Source organism: Podarcis gaigeae (genome assembly GCF_964106915.1).
Source record: "Podarcis gaigeae genome assembly, chromosome: 2".
In the NCBI taxonomy this organism is placed as follows: Eukaryota; Metazoa; Chordata; class Lepidosauria; order Squamata; family Lacertidae; genus Podarcis; species Podarcis gaigeae.
Window position 1 is genome coordinate 22232956 of NC_139679.1, and position 25865 is coordinate 22258820.

Genomic DNA, 25865 nt, shown 5'->3' on the forward strand with positions numbered 1-25865 from the left:
ACCCACAGCAGGGTGTGGATTGATTATATGGGCTACTACAGTGAATACTGCCACTTTCTACGGCAGCAAGGGGAGGAGAGAGAGAGAATCTATGCTACATCTTCAAAGTTGGTCTGAAAGAGTCAGGAAATTCTGGAAAAGGGATTCCAAGGTTTCACAGAAGCACCAGGCTAAGCAAAGGTGGGGAACCTGTGACCATCCAGATGTTGTTGGACTCCAACTCCCATCAGCCCCAGCAAGCTCAGTCAATGGTCAGGGATGCTTGAGGTTGTAGTCCAACAACATCATGTCCCCCCCCCACCACCCAAAATAAATAAATGTATAGGACCTTTCTTCTCCAGGGGTTCAGATTTTGATGTGTTCCTTGATAAGTACTGACTGAAATCTGTTCTCCTGTTCTGCAGCTCTTAGACCAAGTGTACAAAAGTTACTAGCCTGATTTTTAAGAAACTGTCCAGCTGGAGTTGGGAGCTGGCAGAGGACCAGCCCACTCCATTTTTTTGCAGGGCACAGAGGAGGCAACTTCTCTCCTCTGGCTGCTTGGTTTCTGGTGCCAAGCACAGAGAGACAGGGCACCCTCTCCCTTCTCTGCCAGCCTGCTTATCCCTGTCTCCTGAGGCTACCGGGAAAATACTCAATGGTTAAGTCTTGAGTATATGTGTTTGCTGACAAAATAAGTCCTTCCCAGCCATGTTTGGAGATGTTAAGAATTGAACCCAGAATCTTGTGCATGGGAATCATGTGTTCCACCACGGAGCTACAGCCTTTCCCCTTAAGATTGTGTTGCATCACATTTTTTTCTGGGCAGGAACCAGGGTCTGTCTCATGCTACAAACTGTTTGCCATTTGTACTAATTTTTGCTTTGAATATGTAAAATACAGTTTCATTATGATCAGGGTTTTTTTTTTTTTTTGTAGTACTGCCGTTTTTCACTTTATGCATTGTTAGGTATTTTATTTTACGGTAAGCCGCCTTGAGTTTTCATTTTCAAAGCCAGTGTACACGCTTTTAAAGCAAGTGTGCAACTGAGTAAATACATAAAACAGCCACACAAAACCGACTGGTGTAGGGAAGCCTCAGGATAAAGTTCAGCCTGGGAGCTTTCTCTTTAATCTGTTTTGATATTGGACTATGAGAGAGAGCTGAGAGGGAGGGGTGGGAGAGAGAAGCTGCCCTGGTCCCTTAAGGCAAGTGTGAAACAGTTTGTGGGCTGGTCGAAATCACTTCATGTCCCTGTTCATAAAGTGTCTCAAGAGCTGGAGGGAGGGAGGGCGCGACAGCTGCAGTGGAGATCCAGGAACAGGTGATGGATGCAAATGTTGTGGTCCGAGAGGCGCATGGTTGCTGAGGAGTGCGCTGCTGCTGCTGCTGCTGCCGCCGCCTCTCCTTACTGGAGAAAGGGATTGAAAAGTTTCCCCCTCTGCTCACCACCTCCCCTCCACCCTTCTCACTCCCCACAAAACTGCCCGTGGTGGAATTTGATTTCATTTCCCCTTTTAACTAATTGGCGCTTTCATTAAGCCCCTTAATGTCGTGGGGAGGGGGAGGGGTGGGATGCTCAAGGTCACTGAGGCACAGCGCGTAATGGAAAAGAGGCAGGCAGCCTTAGCCAGCTCAGCAGAAATCAGGTCCCCTAGTGCTTTTTAGCCCTCTTTGTTTCGTTCTCCCATGCCTTCATTGGTGCTTTCTCCTATATATCACCCCCTATGCTGGCAGACCCTCTCAAGTCCCAGAAGCAATCCTGGTTTCTGATGTGATCCCAGAATGTCCTGCTTTTCCTTAGGATGCCCATATTTTCATTGGGGAAATGTTGGAGGGTATGGAGTTATGCGACACCCCTCCCCCCAAACCAAGGAGATAAGTAACTATACAACCTTTGGGAGACCTCTGAAGGCAGCCCAGTATAGGGAAGTTTTTTTTAATACTCTGTTTATGTTTTTGTATATGTTGGAAGCCACCCAAAGTGCCTGGGGCAACCCAGTCAGAAGGGAGGGGCATAATAATAATAATAATAATAATAATAATAATAATAATAATATAATGGATGTTCCTATTTTCATCTGGGAAATGTTGGAGGGTATATGCTGGTGCAGCCACCCCCTGCACTTATGCTGCCCAATTCACCCTATTCTTTTTCCAATGCTTGTTCAACCCACTTTTTGTTGCAGTAGCAAACTGTTCCCTGAATTACTACAAAAGACTGTCAGCTTTCCTTCACTTTCCACACCCAGTCAAACCTCCCATCCTTTTATTCAAGACTGCCTGTCCTTCATATAGCATGCCTGTTTTTTATTATTATTATTAACATATTATTATTATTATTATTATTATTATTATTATTATTATTATCATCTCGCCTTCACCCTAAAGTTCCAGTACAGGTTACAGCAATTAAAACACAATGTTAAAAACAGTTTAAAACAACTCACAAACAGAAGGAAGTACTAAAAGCAGCACCATCAGCACACAAATCATTATAAAGGCACAATAAAAAGGATGTCTGGATGGGCTCTTAGATTGCAAAAGCACTCTATGAAAATTATATGCCCGTAGTCTGGGGTTTTATTGGCCTGTTTGATCAATCTGGCCCTAGTCAAAAAGGCCTCTGTTTCTGTTGTTAGAGGGAAAAATAATCAAGTTCATGGCTAGTTATAGACAGAAACTGTGAACTCTATGAGAATCACCAAAATGGAGCTCAGAGACTACCAGGGCTCTGTGGACCACAGTTTGAGAATCTTTGAGTCTCTACACTGACCGGCAGCAGTCCTCTAGAACAGGGGTTATCAACCTGGTCCCTACTGCCCACTAGTGGGCATTTCAGGATTCCAGGTGGGCGGTAGGTGGTTCTACGGCACAAGCTGAATCCTCCTTCCATCGGTTGGTATAAAAAGGTTGACTACCCCTACTCTAGGGTCTCAGACACTGGTCTTTCTCCATGTTGTGTGACCTGCATGTGTGGTAAATAATGCATGCTGCATGTGTGGCTTTGCATATGCCGTGAGTGTGTAGGAGTGGTGCATATCTCTTGTGTTCATGCATAAATGAGCACAATCACTTTGGCCATGACTGCTCATGTGCCCGTGGCCCTTGGAGGGCTGCCCGGCCTGAAGGTGGCCCTCAAACTGAAATTGGTTAACCATCTCTGTGTGGAGTCAAGGATAGCTCATGAGACAACCAAACAACAAAACCAGTGACGGTAACAATGAAGAAGATGGAATAGAGACCACAAAGACGCTGGTGTGAAGGAACTGGAACTATAGCTCCCGCGGAAAGAAGATGATGAATCAGAGACTAAATGGCTTGACGACAAAGTTGGTTTTTTGGTAGTGGGGAAGGGACAAACTGAAAAGAAGTCTATTAGGTAGCCTTCTGAAATAATTTTCAGAACCCAGCAGCCAGAGACAGACTTTTGCCAGGCAGGAAGAAAGCTGGAAAGGCGATCTCCCACCCAGGACATGGACCCGCCATTGGTTTTGTTGTTTGGTTGCCAACATGAGACAAGTTAGTTTTTGTCCAGCACGTGATTTTAAGGACCGATGTAAGGGAAAGTGTGTGGGGGGGTACACAAGCCTTTGGCATTTTCCTTTGTATGTAAATACAGGCAGAAGAGAAACTGCAGTCTGTGCTTCTGAGATAGGGGGTGGAGTAGAATGTGCCTTAACTTAGGACCCCCCTATCTTTTAACCTGTCTTAGCCCTCAGCATCCCACAGCTGCCCAGTTGCAGTGGGACCAGGGATCAGAGCATGCCTCTAATTGCCGCCCCCACCACCCCAGGGACCCCTGTCACACTCTCCCAGCTCTCTTTCTCAGTCCCGCTAACGCTCTGCTCCATTTCTTTCAGGTTGTTGGTGGGAGCACCACAGGCGGCTGCTTTGCCGGGTCAAAAGGCCAGCAGGACTGGCGGCTTGTATGCCTGTCCCTTGACCCATGAGATTAATGACTGCCAACGAGTGCCCATTGATGAGGGAGGTAAGTGAGCAGCACTGTGAAAACACCCAAGGCTGTCACATGCTCTAGTTATCTCTTGCTTGGACTACTGCAATGCGCTCTGTGTGGGGCTACCTTTGAAGGTGACCCGGAAAGTACAACTAATCCAGGATGTGGTAGCTAGACTGGTGACTGGGAGTGCCGCTGAGACCACATAACACCGTTCTTGAAAGACCTACACTGGCTTCTAGTACGTTTCCAAGCACAATTCAAAGTGTTGGTGCTGACCTTTAAAGCCCTAAATGGCCTTGGCCCTGTATACCTGAAGGAGTGTCTTCACCCCCATCAGCTCAGTCCACACACTGAGGTCCAGCTCCAAGGGCCTTCTGGCAGTTCCCTCACTGTGAGAAGTAACGTTACAGGGAACGTTACCAGGCAGAGGGCATTCTCAATAGTGGCACCTGCCCTGTGGAACACCCTCCCACCAGATGTCAAAGAGAAAAACTACCAGACTTTTAGAAGACATCTGAAGGCAGCCCTGTTTAGGGAAACTTTTAATGTTTAATAGGTTATTGTATTTTAGTTTGTTCTGTTCGAAGCTGCCCAGAGTGGCTGGGGAAACCCAGCCAGATGGGTGGGGTATAAATGATAAATTATTATTATTATTATTATTATTATTATTAGTCATTCAGTGTCTGATTTGGATCAGGGTGATTAAACTGGAGTCAGTTTGGAATTGGAGTTAGGCATGATGATGATGATGATGAAGATGATTTTATTTATACCCCACCCATCTGGCTGGGTTTCTCCAGCCACTCTGGGCAGCTTACAGCATATCTAAAAACATAAAACAGGCATGTCCAACAGGTTGATTGCAATCTACTGGTCGATCCCCGGGAGGTTTGGGTAGATCACGATCAATCGCTGGCTCCTCCATCTGGCCCCGCCCCCTTGCCCTGGCCTCTAGATTGGCAGTACGAAAGACTGAGGTCTCGCTGCGAGACCAGCTGTTTCATAAGCGATCCCTTGGTGAGCGGTTTAATTCATTTTTTCCTTTGCCCTGTTCCCCTCCAAATGGGTTTAACCTCCCCTAAAAAAGCTATCAACTTTGCCCTGATCCCCCCCAAAACAGGACGTTCCTCCCTAAAAAAAGCTCAACAGCAACTTTGACCTGAACCCCCCAAAAATTGGGTAGATCATTCCGTCCCTGACATAAAACATCAAGCATTAAAACCTCCCGATACAGGGCTGCCTTCAGATGTCTTCTAAAAGTTGTGTAATTCTTTATCTCCTTGACATCTGAAGGGAGGGCATTCCACAGGGAGGGCACCACTGCCAAGAAGGCCCTCTGCCTGCTTCCCTGTAACTTTGCTCTCACAGTGAGGGAACCAGCAGAAGACCCTTGGAGGAGGACCTCAGTGTCCGGGCTGAGCGATGGGGGTGGAGATGCTCCTTCAGGTATACTGATACCATTTCCTGTATCCTGTGCATGGCTTAATTTGATCCTGCCTCGATTTTCCACAGTGTAAACCCGCAACCTGCTTTTCAGTCACCTGCTCACACTCTGAACATGTTAAGAATTGGTTGAGTGACTGAACGCATATTGATTGCATTTCCTTTACCATTATGTAACAATACCCTGTTCTCACAAGTGTGCCCCGGCACCTTGACCTCCAGAAATTTAGCACAAGCTGTACTAAAGCTAGTCCGGATTATGGTTCCTAAATCTTATCTGGATCGATTCAGTTCTCCTTAGAGGACAATGAGGAGTATTTCTATGGACACTGGCTTGGATCGGACACCTTGGCATTCCAGCATAGAATTATGCTGCCAGTCTCACACCCTTTTCTGGGTTCCTACCACATTGTTACAAACATGCTTCCCAGAGTATTCTGTTCCTTAGGAGCAAACTACGTGTGATACGGGAGGTCGGCAATTAAATTTGCCAGATTTCTTAAAAGTGACTGGAGGTGTGCATTAGGTGGACGGGAGCAACAGTACTATCTGAGGGAGATTTTATGCTGCTTCTCCAGCCCAAATTGCCTCCATGGAGCTTCAGAGAGAAACACAGAACTACTTGCATTGTACCTGCTCTAAACTGAGAGATCCTGTCAAGGCCCATGCGTGCTATGTAAAATCCTGGCCAGTGCACCAACACAGATTCATTACGGCTGCTCTGTTGAGTGCATTCAGCTTACCAGAACTGCTGAATATGGCAGGGCCCGGATTGACACCTTAATATTTTCCCTCCAAGGCTCATGGCTGCTTTGGGGAGGGATTTAATACCCCCCCCACCCCACAGTCTTTATGCAAATCAGGCACCGTACATCTAATTTTAGCTCAAGAGGCCCATTTGTGGATCTCCCAAGACACAAGTAGTCTGGCCCTCACTGGCCACCGGATTGGTTGAGGTTATTTCCCGTCCCAGCATATTACGAGAGGAGCAAATGCTCCATATCCCGTCCTCCATAATGGAGGGATGAGCTTGAATCCTCTCCCCACGTTGAGATTGATATCGCCTCTCCATCTCCTCCACACCTTGCAGTTGACCTGAAGAAGGAGAGCAAGGAGAACCAATGGCTGGGAGTCACCGTCAAGAGCCAGGGCCCCGGCGGCAAGATTGTGGTCAGTGGCCATGGATGGATGGATGGGTGGGTGGTCATTCTGTTAACCTGTTTGGGTCTGGATTTCAGAATATAGGCTGCTGTCCTCTGTGTTGTATATAGCAGAAGAGGCTCCTTGCTCTTTCCTCAGGGTTTTTTCTTTGGGGAGGGGGGAGGGACGGTTTAGTGCGGTGGTTCCTATTCCTTTTTTGGCCATGCCCCACCTAAGCATCTTTAAAATCCTGATCTCCGCCCCCTCGCCCCCAGTGACATAAAATGCCTATTATTCATAAAGTGAACTCCTATTCACATGGAGGAAGCCTAAAAGGCAATTCACTGTTAATAACTCATTCTCGAATTGCCCCCCTTAAAAACCAGATTGCCCCCTTCCCTGTGGGGCGTGTGCCCCGTGTTGGGAACCGTGGGTTTAGGACAGGGGTCGGCAACCTGCGGCTCCGGAGCCGCATGCGGCTCTTTAACGCCTTTGCCGCGGCTCCGGGGTGGAGGCGAGGGGAGGAGGCGCATTTTCCTTTGTTCCCGCCCCAAGCCTCGCGCGCCCGAAGGGAGCTCCTGCCGGGCGCGCAAGGCTTGCAGACACTCGCCCGAAGCACGGGGAGCCCTCCGGAGGGCTCCCTGTGCTTTGGGCGGCAGGCTGCCGCCCCAAGCCTCGTGCGCCCGACGGGAGCTCCTGCCAGGCGCGCAAGGCTTGCAGACACTCGCCCGAAGCACGGGGAGCCCTCCGGAGGGCTCCGCGTGCTTCGGGCAACAGGCTGCCGCCCCAAGCCTCGCGCGCCCGATGGGAGCTCCTGCCGGGCGCGCAAGGCTTGCAGACACTCGCCCGAAGCACGGGGAGCCCTCCGGAGGGCTCCCTGTGCTTCGGGCGGCAGGCTGCCGCCCCAAGCCTCGCGCGCCCGACGGGAGCTCCTGCCAGGCACGCAAGGCTTGCAGACACTCGCCCGAAGCACGGGGAGCCCTCCGGAGGGCTCCCTGTGCTTGGGGCGGCAGGCTGCCGCCCCAAGCCTCGCGCGCCCGACGGGAGCTCCTGCCGGGCGCGCAAGGCTTGCAGACACTCGCCCGAAGCACGGGGAGCCCTCCGGAGGGCTCCGCGTGCTTTGGGCGGCAGGCTGCCGCCCCAAGCCTCGCGCGCCCGACGGGAGCTCCTGCCGGGCGCGCAAGGCTTGCAGACACTCGCCCGAAGCACGGGGAGCCCTCCGGAGGGCTCCCTGTGCTTGGGGCGGCAGGCTGCCGCCCCAAGCCTCGCGCGCCCGACGGGAGCTCCTGCCGGGCGCGCAAGGCTTGCAGACACTCGCCCGAAGCACGGGGAGCCCTCCGGAGGGCTCCGCGTGCTTCGGGCGGCAGGCTGCCGCCCCAAGCCTCGCGCGCCCGACGGGAGCTCCTGCCGGGCGCGCAAGGCTTGCAGACACTCGCCCGAAGCACGGGGAGCCCTCCGGAGGGCTCCCTGTGCTTCGGGCAACAGGCTGCCGCCCCAAGCCTTGCGCGCCCGACGGGAGCTCCTGCCGGGCGCGCAAGGCTTGCAGACACTCGCCTGAAGCACGGGGAGCCCTCCGGAGGGCTCCCTGTGCTTCGGGCAACAGGCTGCCGCCCCAACAGGCAGCCGCTGGCTGATTTGCTGCTATTGCTTTGCAATTTGCAGCTACTGTTTTGAAGGGGAGTGAAGAACACACACTCAAAAAAAGGTAACTTGTTAATATAACGTTTATTTCTATGAGGAGGAGTAATTCTGAGGGGTCAAACAAAAAATAATTAAAAAGTGTCAAAAAAGTTATTTTTATAATGACGAGGATAACATTGGGCTAAGAAACAATGTATGCAGTGTTATATTTGTTTTAAATGTCGCAATGGTTTTGCAGCTCCCAGTTGTTGTTTTTTCTTCGGAAACGGGTCCAAGTGGCTCTTTTTGTCTTAAAGGTTGCAGACCCCTGGTTTAGGAGATAGTGGCAAGAGTTATGTGGAAGCAGGTGGGTGGAGGGATATAAAAGGAGACAGATTTCAGATGAGCTGAGGACAAATGGGATAAAGTGAGGTTAAGAAGAGCGCCCCCCCCCCCTTTTGTGTTCACATTAGGGCTGGGCGATATCTGGTTGTCAACATCGCGATATATCACCAGATCAACATCACAATATACTGATAACATCGTGATGTCTGAAATAATTGGCTGGCTTCAGGGCTTTTCCCACATCATGATTTTTGCCTAGCACACCAAACGTGCATCATGATTTGTGATATATTGCCAGGTCAAAAATTACGAAACCCATAGTAGGATATGAACTCTAAACCAGTTTTGGATTATCATATTGACACTGTATATCGTCCAGCAGTGGAAACCAATTCTAGGTCATTTGGTAGGTGGGGTTATTCAGAAAGGTGTTCCTGTATTTCACACACCCGTTAAGAGGATCACATTTAGTGGAGTTCTGTGAGGCTCTCCTAGGTATCTGCTCTGCTTCCTGGATAGAAAGTTCAGCTTTTCTGTGTCTTGTAATTGAAACACCCTGGGAAGGGGTGTATAGTTGGGGAAGGCTCAACTCTGATAACATCCACATGAATAAATCATTCTAGTGGTGTGTTTGCTGTTTTGTAAAGAGGAACATACACTTCTTTACACCTGTGTCACTTGGGAACAGCCCAGAAGTCAGGATGTATTAAGGATTTGTTGATCTGAGATAACAATTTGTGAACATGGTCCGTGTTTGAGCCAAATTACACCATCAGAGAAAGCACACACTAAGTTCTTTGTGCACATGGAAAGCCAGTGTGTTAGGGAATAGGTTAGGCCAGCCCTTATTACTGACATGATTGCTTTCTGAGTGCAGGGATCTTTTTTACTTTTTAAACGACACTGCCGGCATGGGCTGCCATATGTCCGGATCTATCATTTTTATTGTATTCTGTATGTGTTTATGACAATAAACTTGAAATTGTCAACCCTAGATATACACGGATGCTGTTCATTGTGGAGGGAAGTTGTGCAAACTAAGAGTTGGGCCTTCTTTCTGAATGACCTTGGGAAGAGAAAGCACAACTCATTGATTATGCTTTCCTGCTTTTTGAAATCTTCTAACAGCATCATCGGTTTCTCACCTTGGAATATTCCCCTTCCACCTGTTTATGTGTGTGTCCTCAGTAAGCTTTGTTACCCAAGAACTGACTTAGCTTGGAGTAAATGTTGTCATATGGTCTTCCATATTGGGACATTTAAATACCTTCTGCTTAGATACCATAAGGGAGCAATTAAGCCACGCAAATAGCTTCCTGGGTTAAATGTTTGATATAACCACGCAGTTCTGTGCAGGAATGCCAGAAGGCAGCAGGTTTTTTTTTCCTAACCACTTTTCCATGTCCTTTCCCTTCCCATGTATCCCAGACCTGTGCCCACTTGTACGAAGCACGTAACCGGGTAAACGAATCTCTGGAGACGAGGGACGTAATTGGCCGCTGCTACATGCTCAGCGAGGGGCTGCAAGTCTCTGATGAACTGGATGGCGGCGAGTGGAAATTCTGTGAAGGGCGGCCACAGGGACACGACCGCTTTGGCTTCTGCCAGCAAGGGGTGGCGACCGGCTTCACTGCAGATAGGCATTATATCCTCTTTGGAGCTCCTGGTACCTACAACTGGAAGGGTAAGCTGGCACACATATGCCTGACCCAGGGTGCATGGGGAGCGTTAAATAACATAGCTCTGACCCGACATCCATCAGTATTATGCAAACCAACTGTGCTGGGTTTGGAGGCTATGATAGCCTCCAGCGGGCCGGTTGGTGAAGGTCCTGTTGCTTCCCCCAAAATTAGAGAATGGAGCATGGCCAGAGGGCATCCTCCTTGCCATTTCCATTTCCTTGGGAATGTGCCTTCTTTACCAAGCACAGGGAGCTGCCTGGTCAGACCTCTGGTTCATTCTGCACTGACTGGCAGCTGCTCCCCAGGGTTTCAGGCAGAATCCCCCCCCCCCCCGGAGGATGCCAGGAGTGAAATCAGGACTTCCCGCATGTGCTCTGTCATTGAGCTAAGGTGAGGTTACGAGATTTTTTTTCAATGAATCCGGGGACACTTTTCAACTTCAATTGATTTTGTATGGGGACTGATTTGTAAATCCGGGGACTGTCCCCGGGAAATGGGGACGTCTGGTAACCTTAAGCTAAGGCCCTTATCCAACATGACCAGTACTGCACCTCTGTGCCAAATGGAAGAGTCAGTGGGTGCTCCCACCTTGATCAGAACCACCCCCCTTGTGGTGGTCAGCATTGCTGATGATTTACACCTCCTCCAAGGAAACGCTAGTGGGATGCATGGCAGTTCTGACTTTTGATTGCCTAGTAGGTAGGGGTGTCCGAACAACGTGAATCACCGATGGGCATGCCCATCACGCACCCCTGCCATCTCTTTGCCACTTGGAACAGCCCAATGAGCGTTCCAGTTCTGAGTACCTGCTGGGCTGTGAACACACACACCCCATATGGACCCGGTGGATGAACCAGGTACAGCTTCCGAGTCTCATTGGAGGTAGCTGGGAAAACTGCAATGTGCAATTCACCCACGCTCTGCTGTCGTACTGTGCTGTGAGGCCGTGGATCCTCAACCCAACCTCTTCCTCCCCCCTCCCGCCAATCACTAACAGGTGTTTGGTTTGGCAGGGACCATACGGGCAGAGCTGAGTGGCTTGAATTTGAGTTACTACGACGACGGGCCGTATGAAGCCGGGGGAGAGAAGGACCAGGACCCCTCGCTCATCCCCTTGCCTGCCAACAGCTACCTTGGTACGGGGTTGCACCCGGCAGGTGAAGCATTGCAGAGCAATTGGACAGGCCACCCGCAGGGCAGGGTGTTGATGAGGCTAACGAACAACATCTGGAAACGGGCTTCTGGCTTCAAGACTAGCCATAAATACAACCATGAAAAATAATAATGAGAACTCTTATTTGTGGGATTCTCAATAAGCAGACATTTCATTCTCATGACCTTAGGGCAAACCTGGCTAAACCAATTTGCCAGTTGCTGACACTGGTGGCTCAGAGACAAGGCAGTGCTGGAAAAAATCCCAGCCAGGTGCGACCCAGGCCCTGCTAAGTCTCCCCGACTCCTGTCCAGTGTTCTGTGATGCTTCCCTGCCTGGGCACCAAGGGTTTCTCATACTGCTAACCTCTCTCTCTTCTCTCTCTCTCTTTCCTTCCATTGGCCTTGCAGGGATATTGTTTGTGACAAACATTGATAGCTCAGACCCTGACCAGCTGGTCTATAAAACGCCAGAGCCCAGTGAACGGGTTCCCGGGAGTGTTGGAGATGTGGCCCACAATAGTTTCTTAGGTTTGTAAGGTGTTGGTGTCCCCGTCTCCTGTGATTTCTGCCTCTCGCCCTTTCTCCCCGGAAATCCCTCTTCTTCCTTAGCATTTTTTTCCCTGCTAGTCTATGTTGTTTTCCCCTTTCTGTTGTGTTTTGTCATTCCCAACAACCCCTCCCCCCCAACCCCCCCCCACCAATACATGAGTGGAGTGGGGTAGAGCAGAGAGCTACAGATTCTGATTTAGCAATAGTCAGGTAATTTAGGTGGCTATGACAGATTTAGGAGAAGCAGTTCTGGGTAAGTGGCTTCATAATAACTGACCTCTAGGTGCAATTAGTCTCTGTATACATTATCATTAGTATCTTAGGTATTAAATTGGCTTTTTGCCGTGGGCCTTTTCTGCAGGTGCACCCTAATATTTGGAAAACCCTCCTTAAGGAGGCATTCCAGCACCAACATTATAAGCTTTTCAGTGCGTATCTGTCTTTTTAGCTGGGCATTTTTACATTGTAGATCTTTTCCCTGCTCCCTGAATTCTGTTTTACTCTGTTTTTAAGCTTTTGGGGTTTTGTTGTTTTTGATTTTTTAAACCTACGTCTTGCATTTCATTTATTTGTTGGTTTTAAATTCTATTTATATATTACATGAATCTTATTTGCACTTTTGTATAGTCTCTGTAATATTTTTTTAAATAAAGGGCAGCTAAGAAAGATTTGAAACATATAAACAAACAAAACCTATCTTTAAAACAATTAGAGAAGAGGTAGAGGAGCACGAGAGGTTTTGTGTGTACTTTGAAGAACATGTGCTGCATTCGGTGCATTGAAGAAAAGAATTACGTTCTGTGCTCCAAAGAAATTATGCCGTTTATATGTTTTCTTGCATAATGTTGGTATGTTTTAGTTTCATCCCAGTATTATCTGAGCTTCTGAGATAATATAGAAGTTTCAGTTTTGTGTGTATGAAAGGGAGGAGTACAGTAGAACTGGAAAAGAAGCCAAATGTTGAGCTGTAAGCCTAGATTGGAGTGGAAAACGTCACAAGAGAGGGAGTGATAGCCATGAAGGGCAGGTTTGAGCTTGGTCACAGAAGTTCTACCTTCCTAACAGGAGCATCTTTTGCTGATACTGCAAAATATATCCTTGCAACCCTGACAGCTAGAAACCTGAATCGCAATCGCAACCAAGCTCTTTTACGGCAGAGTCTTCAGTGGGGGAGATAAAACCTAGGATGCAATTCTATGCACTTTTACCTGGAGATGAGTCCCTAGTGAACACTGTGGGGACTTCCTTTTGAGTAAACAGGTATACAAGTGCACCTAACTATGGAAGATTAGCTACTTTACAGGGATGCTGGATTTGCAAGGCAAAAACTGAGAGGTCCTGAGTACTGCCTTGTGGAGTAGAGGGTGAGACTTGGGCCTTGACCTTGGGCCGGCCACCATCTCTCTGTGAGTAACCTACCTCACAGGATGAATTGGGGAGGGAAAGAATTGGGGAGGGAAAGAAGAACCATTCTCCTTGGAGGAAAGGTGGAGTATAAAAGCAATAATAAGAATTAAGAGTGGAGCACATGCTCAGTTCTTCCAGTGCAACCTAAAAGTGCTTTGCTTTTGGCTGGATTGTATTCTTGCTGTTTTCAAGAAATGAAAGATGAGATTCCTGGGAATGGGGGCCAGATTCCAGATAATGCACAGCATTCCACAAAAAACAAACAAACACCCAAAAAAAGAAGTAGCAGGCAAATTTCCCAGTGTATAAATAGCAACTTTACACACACACACACACACACACACACACACACACTCAAACATGCCCCAACGCAAACATTGCATACATGCACTCAGAACCAACTTGAATGTTTTGAAAAAGCATCTTGCAATGTTTGCCTACCGGTGGGGGGTAGTTCAGTCGGTAGAGCATGAGGCTCTTAATCTCAGGATTGTGGGTTTGAGCCCCATGTTGGGCAAAGGATTCCTCCATTGCAGGGGGTTGGACTCGATGACCCTCAGGATCCCCTTCCAGCCCTACATTTCTACGATTCTATGGTTCTAACAAGGGCAGGTCTGGGACTGCAGGCTTGAATGCTCTCTTACATCATAAACTCTGTACATGTTGGAAGGTAGCACATAAGAGAGAAGTCTGAACTGGGACGCTTCTCTCTCATGCGCTCATTTTTTACATGAAGGCCATTTTTGACATGGGGGAGCTTTTCGAGATGCCCACCCACACTGGCTTCACACTGCTTTCTGTTTGGAATGAAACCAAACCATGATACCAGGTTTGGGTTGCTAACTCCAAACTGTGGATTGTGGTCCGTTGCTTCCTCTAGGGGAGGAGTGATGCCGGAGCAATCAGGGTGTTCATGGCCTGCCGTTAACTATGGTTTGCTCTCATGAGCAAACACAGCCTGCAAACCCTCCAGGCTCCTTGCGGTGGAAATCCTGCACCGGTGACTGGCAGGGGATGGGATGATGTACACTGCTCAAAGCCTGGCTACAGGCTCCTCTGAAAACTAGGTGCCCTTTGGTCTGATCAACATCAGAGGTGCAGGGAGCTCTGAAAGAACATAAGAGCGTGACGTCTGGCCATAGATCTATGTAGTCTAGCACCGTGTCTCAGTGGGGTGTGAAAGAGGTATATATTAAATAGAGGTATCCAGTCTGCTTGAAGAGGATTCAGCTTCTTGATATTACAGCTGCCAACTACAGATAGACCTATGCCCAGTGAGCATGGCTAACCCTTTAAAGAGCTATTTATGCTAATTCCCTGCCCTGCCATCCTGTAGCAATGGACTCCATAAGCTAATCTCACATTGCATATCAATTTTCACTTCCTTTTGCTTCTCCTGAATCCGCCTTCAGTAACTTTCATTGGCTGACCCTGAGTTCTAGCAATTTGAATGGACACCTCTCCTCTGTAGAGCTGTGAAGGGCCCTTATTAACATTCGGCCCCTGATTTTACCCAGATCCATTGGGTGGAGGTGGCAGAGACATTTGGCAACTGCAGGTGATGGTGGCGTTGGAAGGGACATAGACTGTATGTCCCAAGGACTGGCATCACCCGTTGCCAATCCTCTGCTGTAAATGCTAGCCAGCAGGACACCAGCTGAGGAGCAAGTGGGTCATTGTAAGCTGGGGGGTGGGGAGGAGTGGGGTGAAAAGCTGCAGGTGGGGTGGGAACTGCTGTGTGGCTCACAGAGCATAGACAAGAAAGGTAAAATGCGAGCAGGGAAAACTATGTAGTGCAAGAGGAGGAGGATTAGACCACAGATGTGGGGGTTGGCACTTAGGGGAGCCTGGAACCACCCTTTTGCCACTGACTGCCCCTTGTTGCATGGTGTCTGTGTTGCTTGTGCCTGTCTGCATGCTTGTTTCTAAGCAGTGGGGAAGAATGCTCATTCTGGCTGATCCTACCTGATGCAGGAGCTCCATGCTTGGTCCATCATGTGTTCTCCCATATTCTAAGATGCAGGTGGCGCTGTGCTCTAAACCACTGAGCCTCTTGGGCTTGCCGATCGGAAGGTTGGCGGTTTGAATCCCCATGACGGGGTGAGCTCCCGTTGCTCTGTCCCAGCTCCTGCTAACCTAGCACTTTGAAAGCATGCCAGTGCAAGTAGATAAATAGGTACCGCTGTAGCGGGAAGGTAAACGGTGTTTCCATGAGCTCTGGCTTCCGTCACGGTGTCCCATTGCACCAGAAGTGGTTTAATCATGTTGGCCACATGCCCCGGAAAGCTGTCTGTGGATAAACGCCGGCTCCCTTGGCCTGAAAGCGAGATGAGCGCCACAACCCCATAGTTGCCTTTGACTGGACTTAAACATCCAGGGGTCTTTTACCTTTACCTTTTGCCTTCTAAGACAGGGATATGGAACCTTCTGGCCTCCAAATATTGTTGGACTCCAACTCTCATTAGCCCCAATCACTATGGTCAGGGATGCTGGGAGGTCCAGCAGCATCCAGGGTCCTCACTGTTATGCTAATGCACCAGACCCTCCTGGGATCACAGTGGGTCAATCTCTGAACAGGGAATGGGGCTGTGGGGCAGCTTTCTACTCATAGTTGTCCCCGCCCCCTGCTGTCCTCAAAGAGAGCATCCCTTGTCTCACAGTAGGAAAGGAACCTAGTGGGATTCAGCTGCTGCTGATGGAGGAAGACAAGGGGTGGCAAAAGACCAGCCCTGCTTGAAGAAGTGAGGGAGACCTTACAGGGCTGGGGCCAAAGATTTCCTATTTTAGTTCTGTCACAGACGCTCCTGCTTCTTTCCAGCCCCACCTTCCTCCAACAGCCTGCCTCCTCCAACCCTCCCAGTCTCCCACCCAGCTTACGGACTGCTCTTGCATGCATGCCAGCCACAGTGTGCCTTTGCTTCCCACCCAGCCACCATTTCACCCATTACAGCCCCTCCTGCCTCCTCAGAGCTGGACAGACGGCGTATCCAACACGTTGCCCTCCAGATGTCTTTGGACTATAGGCCGAATTCAACTAAATAGTTGAGCTAGCAGGGACCAGTGCAATGAGTCCCACTGGCAATGCAGGGCTTTCCCCTCTTTCCTCCACCCCCCTGGATCCAGGAGTACCCCCCAGAACAGCATGCACCAGAGAAAGAGGGGAAATATTTCCATCTGGCAAGCAAGGGTCCTTGCACTGATCACCTTAGCATGACTTTGAGTTCCACCCCAGAACTGTCATCTTCTCTAACCTTTGACCCTGCTGGCTGGGACTGATAGGAGCCATAGTCACCCCGTTGGCCAACTCTGAGCAATGGCTGTGCCATGGATAGGACCAGATTTTAGTCCCGGGGCTACAAAGTGCCTTTTCCTATTTCCCTTGCCACCTAACACCATCCCTTCCAAGTTTGATCTTGGTTCTTCAAGGGATATTTTAGAGCTGTGGTTTAATGCCAGCGCTATCGTCGTTTGAGCCCTTCCATGCCAGCAGGCTTCACTTGCTGCTCTGGAAGAGTCCTCCTGGCTGTTGCCTTTCCCCCCTTTCATTTATTCTTCCCTCTTTTCAAGTCCCATGTGCTTTTGGGGCTGAAAAATGGTTGTGGCTGAGAAGCAGAGAAGAGCTGTGAGCGCAGCGCCCTCAACAAACTGCAGTTCCCAGGATTTCTTGGGGGAGGTCACGTGCTTTCAATGTATGGTGGTACGTAGGCAGCCTATGCCTTGAGGGCTGCTTTCTGGGGAAAGCCTTGCATGCCCTATCAAACACATCTATCCAAAACCTCCTCCTCTCTAGAGCAGAGGCCCCCGATTCCGCTGCTGCTTCCCATCCCACCACGCAGAGGCTACTTGTAATGCATATATAAGGAGTCATATTTGCATTCCTGGCCAGTGTCCATCCCTCAGCCGTGGACTTTCTCCCAGTTCTCTGGCTCCCACAACACACAGTGGGGAAGGGTGTGGCAGGGAGAGAGTGGGGGTGGGAAGCAGGGGGTGGAGAGTCCACGGGCTTTTCCTGAAGGAAGAATCTTTTCAGAAAGACAGATTTTCGTCATGAGAAGTATTTAACTCTGCAGCCATCAGAGATGGTGGGAGGCATCCCTGACCCCCTTCTGCAGCTAGTTCGCATGTTTCTCAATTGCATTTGTTAATTCATTAAAATGTATATAAATTTTAATTGCCCTTTGTTGTGATGCTGAAGCCCAGCTTTAAAAAGCAACAACAGCAGCTCTTTAGAGAACTAATAATAATATTAATAATAATCTTAAAGAAGGTGACTGCTTTAAAACCAGTCAGCTGGAGATCCTGCTCCTGGCCTGTGCATGTTTCACAGTCCTTGGACAGATCTTGCTGCTCCTTTAAGAAGCCCGTTCTTTAGTGCAGCCTTCCCCACCCTGGTGTTGGTCAGACATTGTTGGACTCCAATTCCTATCATCCCATACCATTTGTTCTGCTGGCTGGGGCTGATGGGAGTTGGAGTCCAACAACTTCTGGAGGTCAGTGTGCTGGCTGACCTGCTGTAAATCATAAATAGGCAGACCCACATTATCCATATTCATGGCTAGATAATGCCACAACCCCCCGCTGCTTGTGACACTTGTGTTGTGGGTTGGCCATTACGAGCTTATCCACACATATTTTGCCCTGCTCTTTCCAGCCGCAGGTATGCGCTTAAAGCTCTGTGCCCAAGTTTTTTTGGGGGTGGGGGTGGTGATGGTGTTACCTCTGAGCTTTCCTAGTAATAATTCGCTCTTTAGCGGTCGGAGGAAAGTCAATTCCGGTTTTCCTCGGATTGCTGTTTGCTCCAACTGAGCTTTAAAGAGCGGGTTTTCATGGGGCAAGCTCCAGAGCAGAAATAGAGGGTGCTCAGACAGAGAGCTTTAAAGTACGTACCATGCCTGGAAAGAGTGGAGGAAAGGTAAGTGTGGATAAACCCTAAATTAGCCCTACTGTCAAGAAACATGAAGATATGCAATTCCAACTTCAAGCAACAGAGGAGGCAGATAACAAGTTCCTTATTTTACCCACTGAGGCTAACATGGGATAGGTGAAAAGCAAGAAGTTGAGAAAAGGGAGAACAAATCTGGCTACCTAGGATGTAAGAAATAAGCTTGTTCACATGTGACTTTAAGCAGTTTTCCAATGAAACAAAATTGTGAAAATAACAGCTTTCATTTACATCCCCCACCCAAATGAAATGGACAGTTTCTAAGCATTGGTGGTTCGTACAATGTGCATTGTGTACATGTGCACGTGCACATTAAGTTCAGAAGCCAGGAGTTGGACCAGTGATAAGATCTTATGACTTTAAAGCTTTTATTGGTGATTTGGGGACCGCATACGTCTTTTCATACTAACACCTTTCCACAACAGCCTCACCCCCGGTGACCATTAACGTGCTTTTCTGCTGTTCCAGGGTTTTCCCTTGACTCTGGAGTGGGGATTACCAGGAAGAATGAGCTGAGTTTTGTAACAGGGGCTCCTCGAGCCAACCACACAGGGGCTGTGGTGATCCTGCACAAAGACAACGTCAACCGCCTGGTGCCTGAGGTTATCATCCCAGGAGAGAAGCTCACTTCATCCTTTGGCTATTCCTTGGCTGTGGTGGACCTCAATCATGATGGGTGAGCAACATGGGATGGAGGCAGCATTCTGCCTGAATGATGCTTGGGCCCATTCTCTGTTTTAAAGGCTACCCTGGTCTGTTGGGTGGTTATAAGAGCATAAGCTGCCCTACTAGCAGGAGTTACAGCACAGGTGGGCAAGGGGGTACAGGAGAAGTTGGAGCTGGGTTTGGCTTACAACTTGCTCCAGTGATTTACAAGATAACAGACTCCTAACACACATTGTGAGAGCCACTGTGGAGTAGCAGCTAGAACAGTGTCAAACTAAACTAGAGGTATGGAACCTGAGGCTCTCATAATGTTGTTGGACTCCGATGTCCATCAGCCTCAGCTAACCATGGCCAGGGATGATGGGAGTTGTAGTCCAATAACATTTGGATGTGTTCTTCTGTCTTGGACTGGGGGAGGGGGATAGGGTTGCCAATATTTCAGCTGGCTAATGGAGCATCTTGAGGTGCAGACATTACTAAACAGTGCTGTTTATCTCCGTGATACAAAAGGCTACACCTGCCTGGTTTCTGCACATTAAATTGCCAATAAATGCATAGTAACAGGTCAGGCTGTTGTTGTTTTTTCTGGTGGATTAACAATCCTGCAGAAAGTGAGCTGCGTGTGGGAAAGTAGAAGTAGCTACATCCCATCTAAAATTTGGAATCCCATTATTCCATCGGATTAGCAACTCCACTCTTGGAAAATATGTGGGCAATAATGTCTTCCCTGTGGGCTTCCCCTAGCAGGGGAAAATAAGACTCACTCATAGCACAGTGAATGAAGAATAACAATGTGTCAGTTTTGCTATAAGAGGTTTTGAGTCGCTTGCTCTGTTTCTCATTCTGGGTATCCAACGTGGCTACGGATACCCTGAGAGCAATGGGTGTTTCCATGGCAGCCGCACTCACTGCATGTTGTCTCTAGCTGGATGGACTTGGTGGTCGGAGCACCGAACCTCTTTGACCGCAAGGAAGGGATCGGAGGAGCAGTCTACGTTTACATCAACCAGGCAGGGCACTGGGACAATGTCCTCCCCATCCGCCTCAATGGTTCCTATGACTCTATGTTTGGTATCACAGTGGGGGCTGTTGGAGACCTCAACCAAGACGGCTTCCAAGGTGAGAGAACTGAGAGAGCCTGTGGCTGTGGGGAACTGGCCGGTGGGGGCTCTTGAACTGGTCTGCTTGAAGTACCTATGAATGTAGGTTTAGAGGCAGGGGATGTCCTGTCAAGGGTCACAGGGGACCCAATCAATGGCCTGAGTCAGCAATTCAAGGCATGAGTCCAAGGCACCAACAGCACCTGCAGGACCACGGAGAGCTCCCTGTGGCAGCTAAACAAGCTGTTGCCTCTGCAAGCACCTAGCTAGAACTGAAGCCTTCTATATGTTGACTGGACAAGTAGTGTAGTATGGCCGTCCTCCCAAGAGGGGCTGACTTGTTGTTAAAGGGCTCTTTTCCTTATTTTGTAGCTTGGGGAGACAGGGCTTCTATGGGAGACTTCTCTGAACTAGAGGAGAGCAGCAGGACTGTGTCCTCTGGCTGAGAGGATCTGGGTTACTGTTTTGACATATCTCCACTGGTTTTGAAGTCATTGGGGGAGGCATAGCGAAGCTGCCCTATACTGAGCCAGACCATTGGTCTGTCTGGAAGCTCCCCAGGGTTTCAGATGAAGGACATTTGCAGCCCTTCCCGGGGATTGAACCTGTGACCTTCTGCATGCTATTCAGAGAGATGCCCAGCTGCTGAGATAAGGGGTTCTGCTGAAGTTCCTGGAAATTCTTCCCTGCAGGATGGAGCTAGAACCTCATCCTCCTCTCAGATATCCATTATGCAGTGCATGGTTTCTTTCTTCTTTTTTTGTGAAATAGTTTTTATTTGATTTTACAAATTCATTCACATAAATAATATTATTAAAAATAATAAAAGTTGCACAAGAATCTTCTGAATCTTAAGACTTCCCTCCTCCGTGGGTTCTTAAGTAACTTTTTAAACTGCATATTATAAGTCCATTTATTTTGCAGTCCTCCATTGTATCCGATATCTATGTATCATTGCAAGAGTTATTTAAAACCTGCCAAAGAGTTCAAGTGTTTACAGTGGTCTTTCAGATACCATATAAATTTGTCCCATTCCTTGTTGAAGTTTGATCCTCCCAATTTCTGATTTTCCCAGTTAATCTTGCCATCTCTGTGTAATGTAATCCAATAGTTTCATCTACCAGTCCACCCTGGTAGGTATCTTGTCCTCTTTCCATCTCTGGGCAAAAAGCATCCTGCCTGGTTTCTAGGTCATGGTTCATGACAAGGGAAATCTAGGAATCGAGCTTTGTGTCTGCATTTGAAAGCCAGCTCCCTTAGCATCAGTGGAATGAACTTCCAAGTGCACATGTTTATGATTGAAGTGTTTGGCTCTTGAGGATCAAGCTGGGAGAAAAACATGGGCAGGTAAAAGGAGGGGGAGTATGTGCGAATGTGAAACAGGAAAAACACACACACAAGAGGCTATGATGATCTCAGAAGTGTGGATGTCTTGTGCTACCCTGGTTTATGTGATAAAGATAGGGCAAGTGTGCCTGCTTTGTAGACTGCTATGTACATTAAGATGATCTGTGGCAGTATGCAATTATGTGAGAGACTCAAATTAGGATGGCTGCGTGTGAAATGCTGGCAGGTGAGTCTGATGCATCTGCAGCCATTTTTGCCCAGGCTTGTATCTATACGTATCATGTGACAATAGATGGGGCTTCCTTTATGTGGCATTGTGGCTCTTCAGTATATACATCTCAGTTCATTTCTGAGAGCCAATATGAAGTCCAGAAATGTGGGAGACAAAGACAGTTCTTACCATTGCTGTTGTTCGTTTTCTTTCAGACTTTGCAGTGGGAGCCCCACTGGATGGCGATGGCAAGGTCTACATCTATCATGGCAGTAATTCAGGGTTTGTCACCAAACCTGCTCAGGTCAGTCTCCCTTATCCCCACTTTGCAGTAAAAGGGAGCGATTTGGGGAGCACTGCGTTCCTGTGGCCTTCCTCTCCTTTCTCTCCTGGCTGCGCATCCTTCCTTTGCTCTCACCCCAAATCATGACCCAATTTATCGCTACCCTGTTTTGCCCCCATCTCCCTCTGCAGATTCTGACTGGGGAGAGTGTTGGCGTCAAGATGTTTGGATATTCCTTTTCTGGAGGGTTGGATATTGATGGCAACCTCTACCCAGATCTCCTAGTGGGATCTCTTTCCAACACAGTAGTCCTATACAGGTGAGCATAAAAAAGGACAGAGGAACAAATCCTCATTGATTTGAGATGTGTAAAATATATTGCAGTACAGCAACTAGTCCTATGGATTCACAGTCTGACGGAATGTAACCCACACAGTTGCTTTCCCTTAAGAAGGAATCCTTCAGCCAGCAACGACATGCATGGGGTGCTCCTCTTTCACTGGGAGAGTCTCTTGTCCTGTCTTGCAAACAGAAGACCAGATAGCAAGAGGAGGTCCCTGTGGCAGGGCAGACCCAACAACTGAGAGTCAGTACAAGGAGCAGATTAGGTCATACCAGAGCATCAGAACCTCAGACAGCCCCATGCTGCCCATTTAATCCATCAAGGTCTGGTATAGCTGTACGATTTGCCAGGTTCAGTGTAGGAATTTGAGACCAAGGTGGCCATAGTGATTGTAGGATTCTGGCCATGGGGAGTGCTGACCTGGGGGAGGCTTCACTTTAGGACTCTCTGGGTGACTAGGTTTTGGTGTCGTGACCTCTGCCCGGTGTCCCCATTGCCATGCTCCTTGTCTCTCAGGTCCCTCTATTTCACTGGTGCACTTTGGTAATTTTTTTTAGACTCTGGACTTAATACTCTTGCAACAGTGGGGCTCTTTAGCTGGCAATGTGAATTATTTCACTTCCTTTGGAATGGGATAAGCCAGGGGCCATGACATATCCATGGGCTCTGTACAGAATCTCCTGAAAGCTGCTGACCAACACAGAGGAACTTGACACATAATCTAAGGTCACCAAGGGATGACACCGAGACTGTAGTCCAAATCCAGAACTCCTGCAGCCAAACTGTTCTGCAAAAGAGATTGCTCATGTCAGCACAGGAAGGTGGCTGGCTTTTGGACTCCATCACCACTGTGATGTGACCGTTCAGACTTTTGTAAAATGTAAAATAATGTTGCTGCTGCTGCAATGTGTGTCAGAAAGAGGCTGATAGAAAGCGTGGATGTTGTTGGGACTTTGTATGGGGAAACAGAGAAAGCAAGACAGGGAAGATAAAGTATCTCTTCGCTTACATCTGGGAGCTTTCCCATCCTTACTTGGATGTTCTGTTGGAGCTTCCTTGAACACACAGCAAGCAACACCCTTCTTAAGAACTCTGCATTACCAAGCAGGGTCCAATGACACACACCCCACCCAAATTTGTCTGCAAGTGACCCAATCACTTATGAATGTCCAATCTACATTTTAGATCCCGACCTGTCATCCGCATCTCCAGAAATGTCACCATCTCCCCGCAGAATGTTGACCTGGAGGCCATGAACTGTCGCCACCATGTGGGCATCTGGTGAGAACTAGTCTTCTTAATGCACAGTCTCTTTCCTTGCTTCTTTGCCGCTCTTCCTGTTCCCTTTTGCAGGTGATGCCAAATGGTGCTTTCATGGATGCGCCTATACACCTGTTGCCTTATCCTCTTGCATGTTTGGTATGCCCCAGTTTGAAATCACACCAGTGCAACTGGATAAATAGGTACCACTGCAGCGGGAAGGTAAACGGCATTCCTGTGCACTTCGGCTTCCATCACGGTGTCCCATTGCACCAGAAGCAGTTTAATCATGCTGACCACATGACCCTGAAAGCTGTCTGTGGACAAATGCCGGCTCCCTTGGCCTGAAAACGATATGAGCACCGCAACTCCATAGTCGCCTTTGAATGGACTTAACCGTCCAGAGGTCCTTTACCTATTGACCATTATCTGATCCAGTGGACTTAACACTGTGCCAATTACCTGCATGGCTCTATGGGTAGGATTTTTACAGTCACCAGAGCAGAGCTATCTGATGGTTTGGACACCTTATTTTTCTGGAGCTGTTTGTCCAGTTAGTGTATCTCCTGTCAGAATCCCACAGTGCAGGTGTGGTCTTTGGGGTACATCTAACGATTTGGGGGAAGACTCAATGTTGCCCAGGGAGAGTGACGCACTTCAATGTTCATAGCCCTCTTAATCCAGGACTAGTCCTCTTTAACTCTAGAAAACGGAGCTACCCCACACCCAAGATATGTTCAGGCCTGCTGAGCTCAGGAGAGCTCTACTGTTAATAAGAGTCTCTTCTCTGCTTCCTTCCTTAGCATGGATGTGAGAGCCTGCTTCAGCTACACCGCCAACCCCCCAAGCTACAGCCCGTCCATCAGTGAGTATTGGCTGGGCCTCACCAGTAGTTACTTGTTGCCTTTGTGGTGCTTAGCCAGGTTACAAGGCAGTGCACTGTGTTCCCCACCCCCCTGTTGCATCTGGACTTTGTAGTAGTATCTGTCTCTCCGCACTGAGATAATAAGGAAACCCAGGAGATGCTGAATCCTGACACCAATAGAAGGAGCTTTCCGTCTCTTCCTCTTTTGCCCTCTCCCTTGCCCCAACTCACAGCCTCCGCTCCTTCCCCCAGTGCTTGAGTACACTTTTGACGCCGATACCGACCGCCGGAAATCAGGCCAGGCTTCCCGAGTCACCTTCCACAACCGGAAGCCCACAGACGCCGAGCACCAGTTCTCCGGGGTAGTGGAGCTGCCCCAGCAACATGTCCGTTCTTGTACCAAGGCCACACTGCAGCTGAAGGTGGGTCCCTCACTGGAGCATCCTTGGGCTGTTAGAACCACCTGCAATAGCTTTGGGAGCTCACCCACTTAAAAGTAATTGAGGAATAAAGGAACTTGGGAGTTGAAGGGAGCGGTATGGCAGCCCTGTTTAAGCACTAGGCTTACAACCCACACTATCCCTTCCACACCCCAGCTTTCTAGTATCCCTGAGTTAGAAATCCTGTTCTGGGTCACTGGGTGGTATACAAGCCCATGGGACACGGGTGGCGCTGTGGTCTAAACCACTGAGCCTCTTGGGCTTGCTGATCAGAAGGTTGGCGGTTTGAATCCCTGCGATGGGGTGAGCTCCTGTTCCTTTGTCCCAACTCCTGCCAACCTTGCAGTTTGAAAGCATGCCAGTGCAAGTAGATAAATAGTTACCACTGTGGCGGGAAGGTAAACGGCGTCTTTTTGTGCTCTGGTTTCCATCACGGTGTTTATGCACCAGAAGCGGTTTAGTCATGTTGGCCACATGACCTAGAAAGCTGTCTGTGGACAAACGCCGGCTCCCTTGGCCTGAAAGCGAGAGGAGCATCGCAACCCCACAGTCGCCTTTGACTGGGCTTAACCATCCAGGGGTCCTTTATCTTTTTACCTTTATACAATCTCATGCTGCGGGTCAGGAGGCAGGAACATTTTTTTCTGACAAGGGCCACGTTCGTTTGACTGTAATCTGTTTAGGGCCTGGACAGGATCTGAGCAGCAGGGGGTTGGAATTTGTTGTCATTTTGTGGGAGAAAAGGGAGTCATGGGAATTTTCTCTCTCCATAAAAAACAACAACGGCCTCCGTTGCAGGACCAAGTCCGGGACAAGCTGCATCCCATTGTGGTGATGATGAACTACAACATCAAGCATGCCCGCAGCAAGCGCCAGGCCCAGGGCGCCACGCTGGGCCCACTAATGCCGGTGCTGAATGTTGTGCCACCCAGCACTCAGAGGACAGAGGTAGGCATGTGTGACAGCTGGATCCAAGGCTGAAGCCTGGATCCCCTTCAACACGTGAGCAGCAAAGGCATGTTTCATTGAGAGAAACAGATGAAGAGCCTTATGTCTTGCCATTTATTCTGTCTCCCCTGTGCATTTTGGCTTGTTCAAAGATCTGCACTGTGCATTGGGTTGTGCA

General features: G+C 48.8%; 1 protein-coding gene across 18 annotated transcripts in view; it reads left to right on the forward strand.

The window, feature by feature from the left end:
• ITGA7 (integrin subunit alpha 7) overlaps positions 1-25865 on the forward strand; it is a 100393-nt gene that overhangs the window by 58058 nt on the left and 16470 nt on the right. For 9 of the 18 annotated variants that reach the window (XM_083727403.1, XM_083727404.1, XM_083727387.1 and 6 more), the window contains 12 exons: positions 3844-3971; positions 6475-6554; positions 9918-10173; positions 11185-11307; positions 18693-18900; positions 19816-20009; positions 21764-21852; positions 22023-22150; positions 23360-23455; positions 24238-24299; positions 24552-24721; positions 25538-25687. In XM_083727403.1, the coding sequence (XP_083583529.1) occupies positions 3844-3971; positions 6475-6554; positions 9918-10173; positions 11185-11307; positions 18693-18900; positions 19816-20009; positions 21764-21852; positions 22023-22150; positions 23360-23455; positions 24238-24299; positions 24552-24721; positions 25538-25687 (1684 nt within the window). Of the gene's footprint in view, positions 1-3843; positions 3972-6474; positions 6581-9917; positions 10174-11184; positions 11308-11734; positions 11855-18692; positions 18901-19815; positions 20010-21763; positions 21853-22022; positions 22151-23359; positions 23456-24237; positions 24300-24551; positions 24722-25537; positions 25688-25865 lie in introns of all 18 variants that reach the window. The other 9 variants (XM_083727400.1, XM_083727401.1, XM_083727398.1 and 6 more) reach the window with 3 other exon arrangements.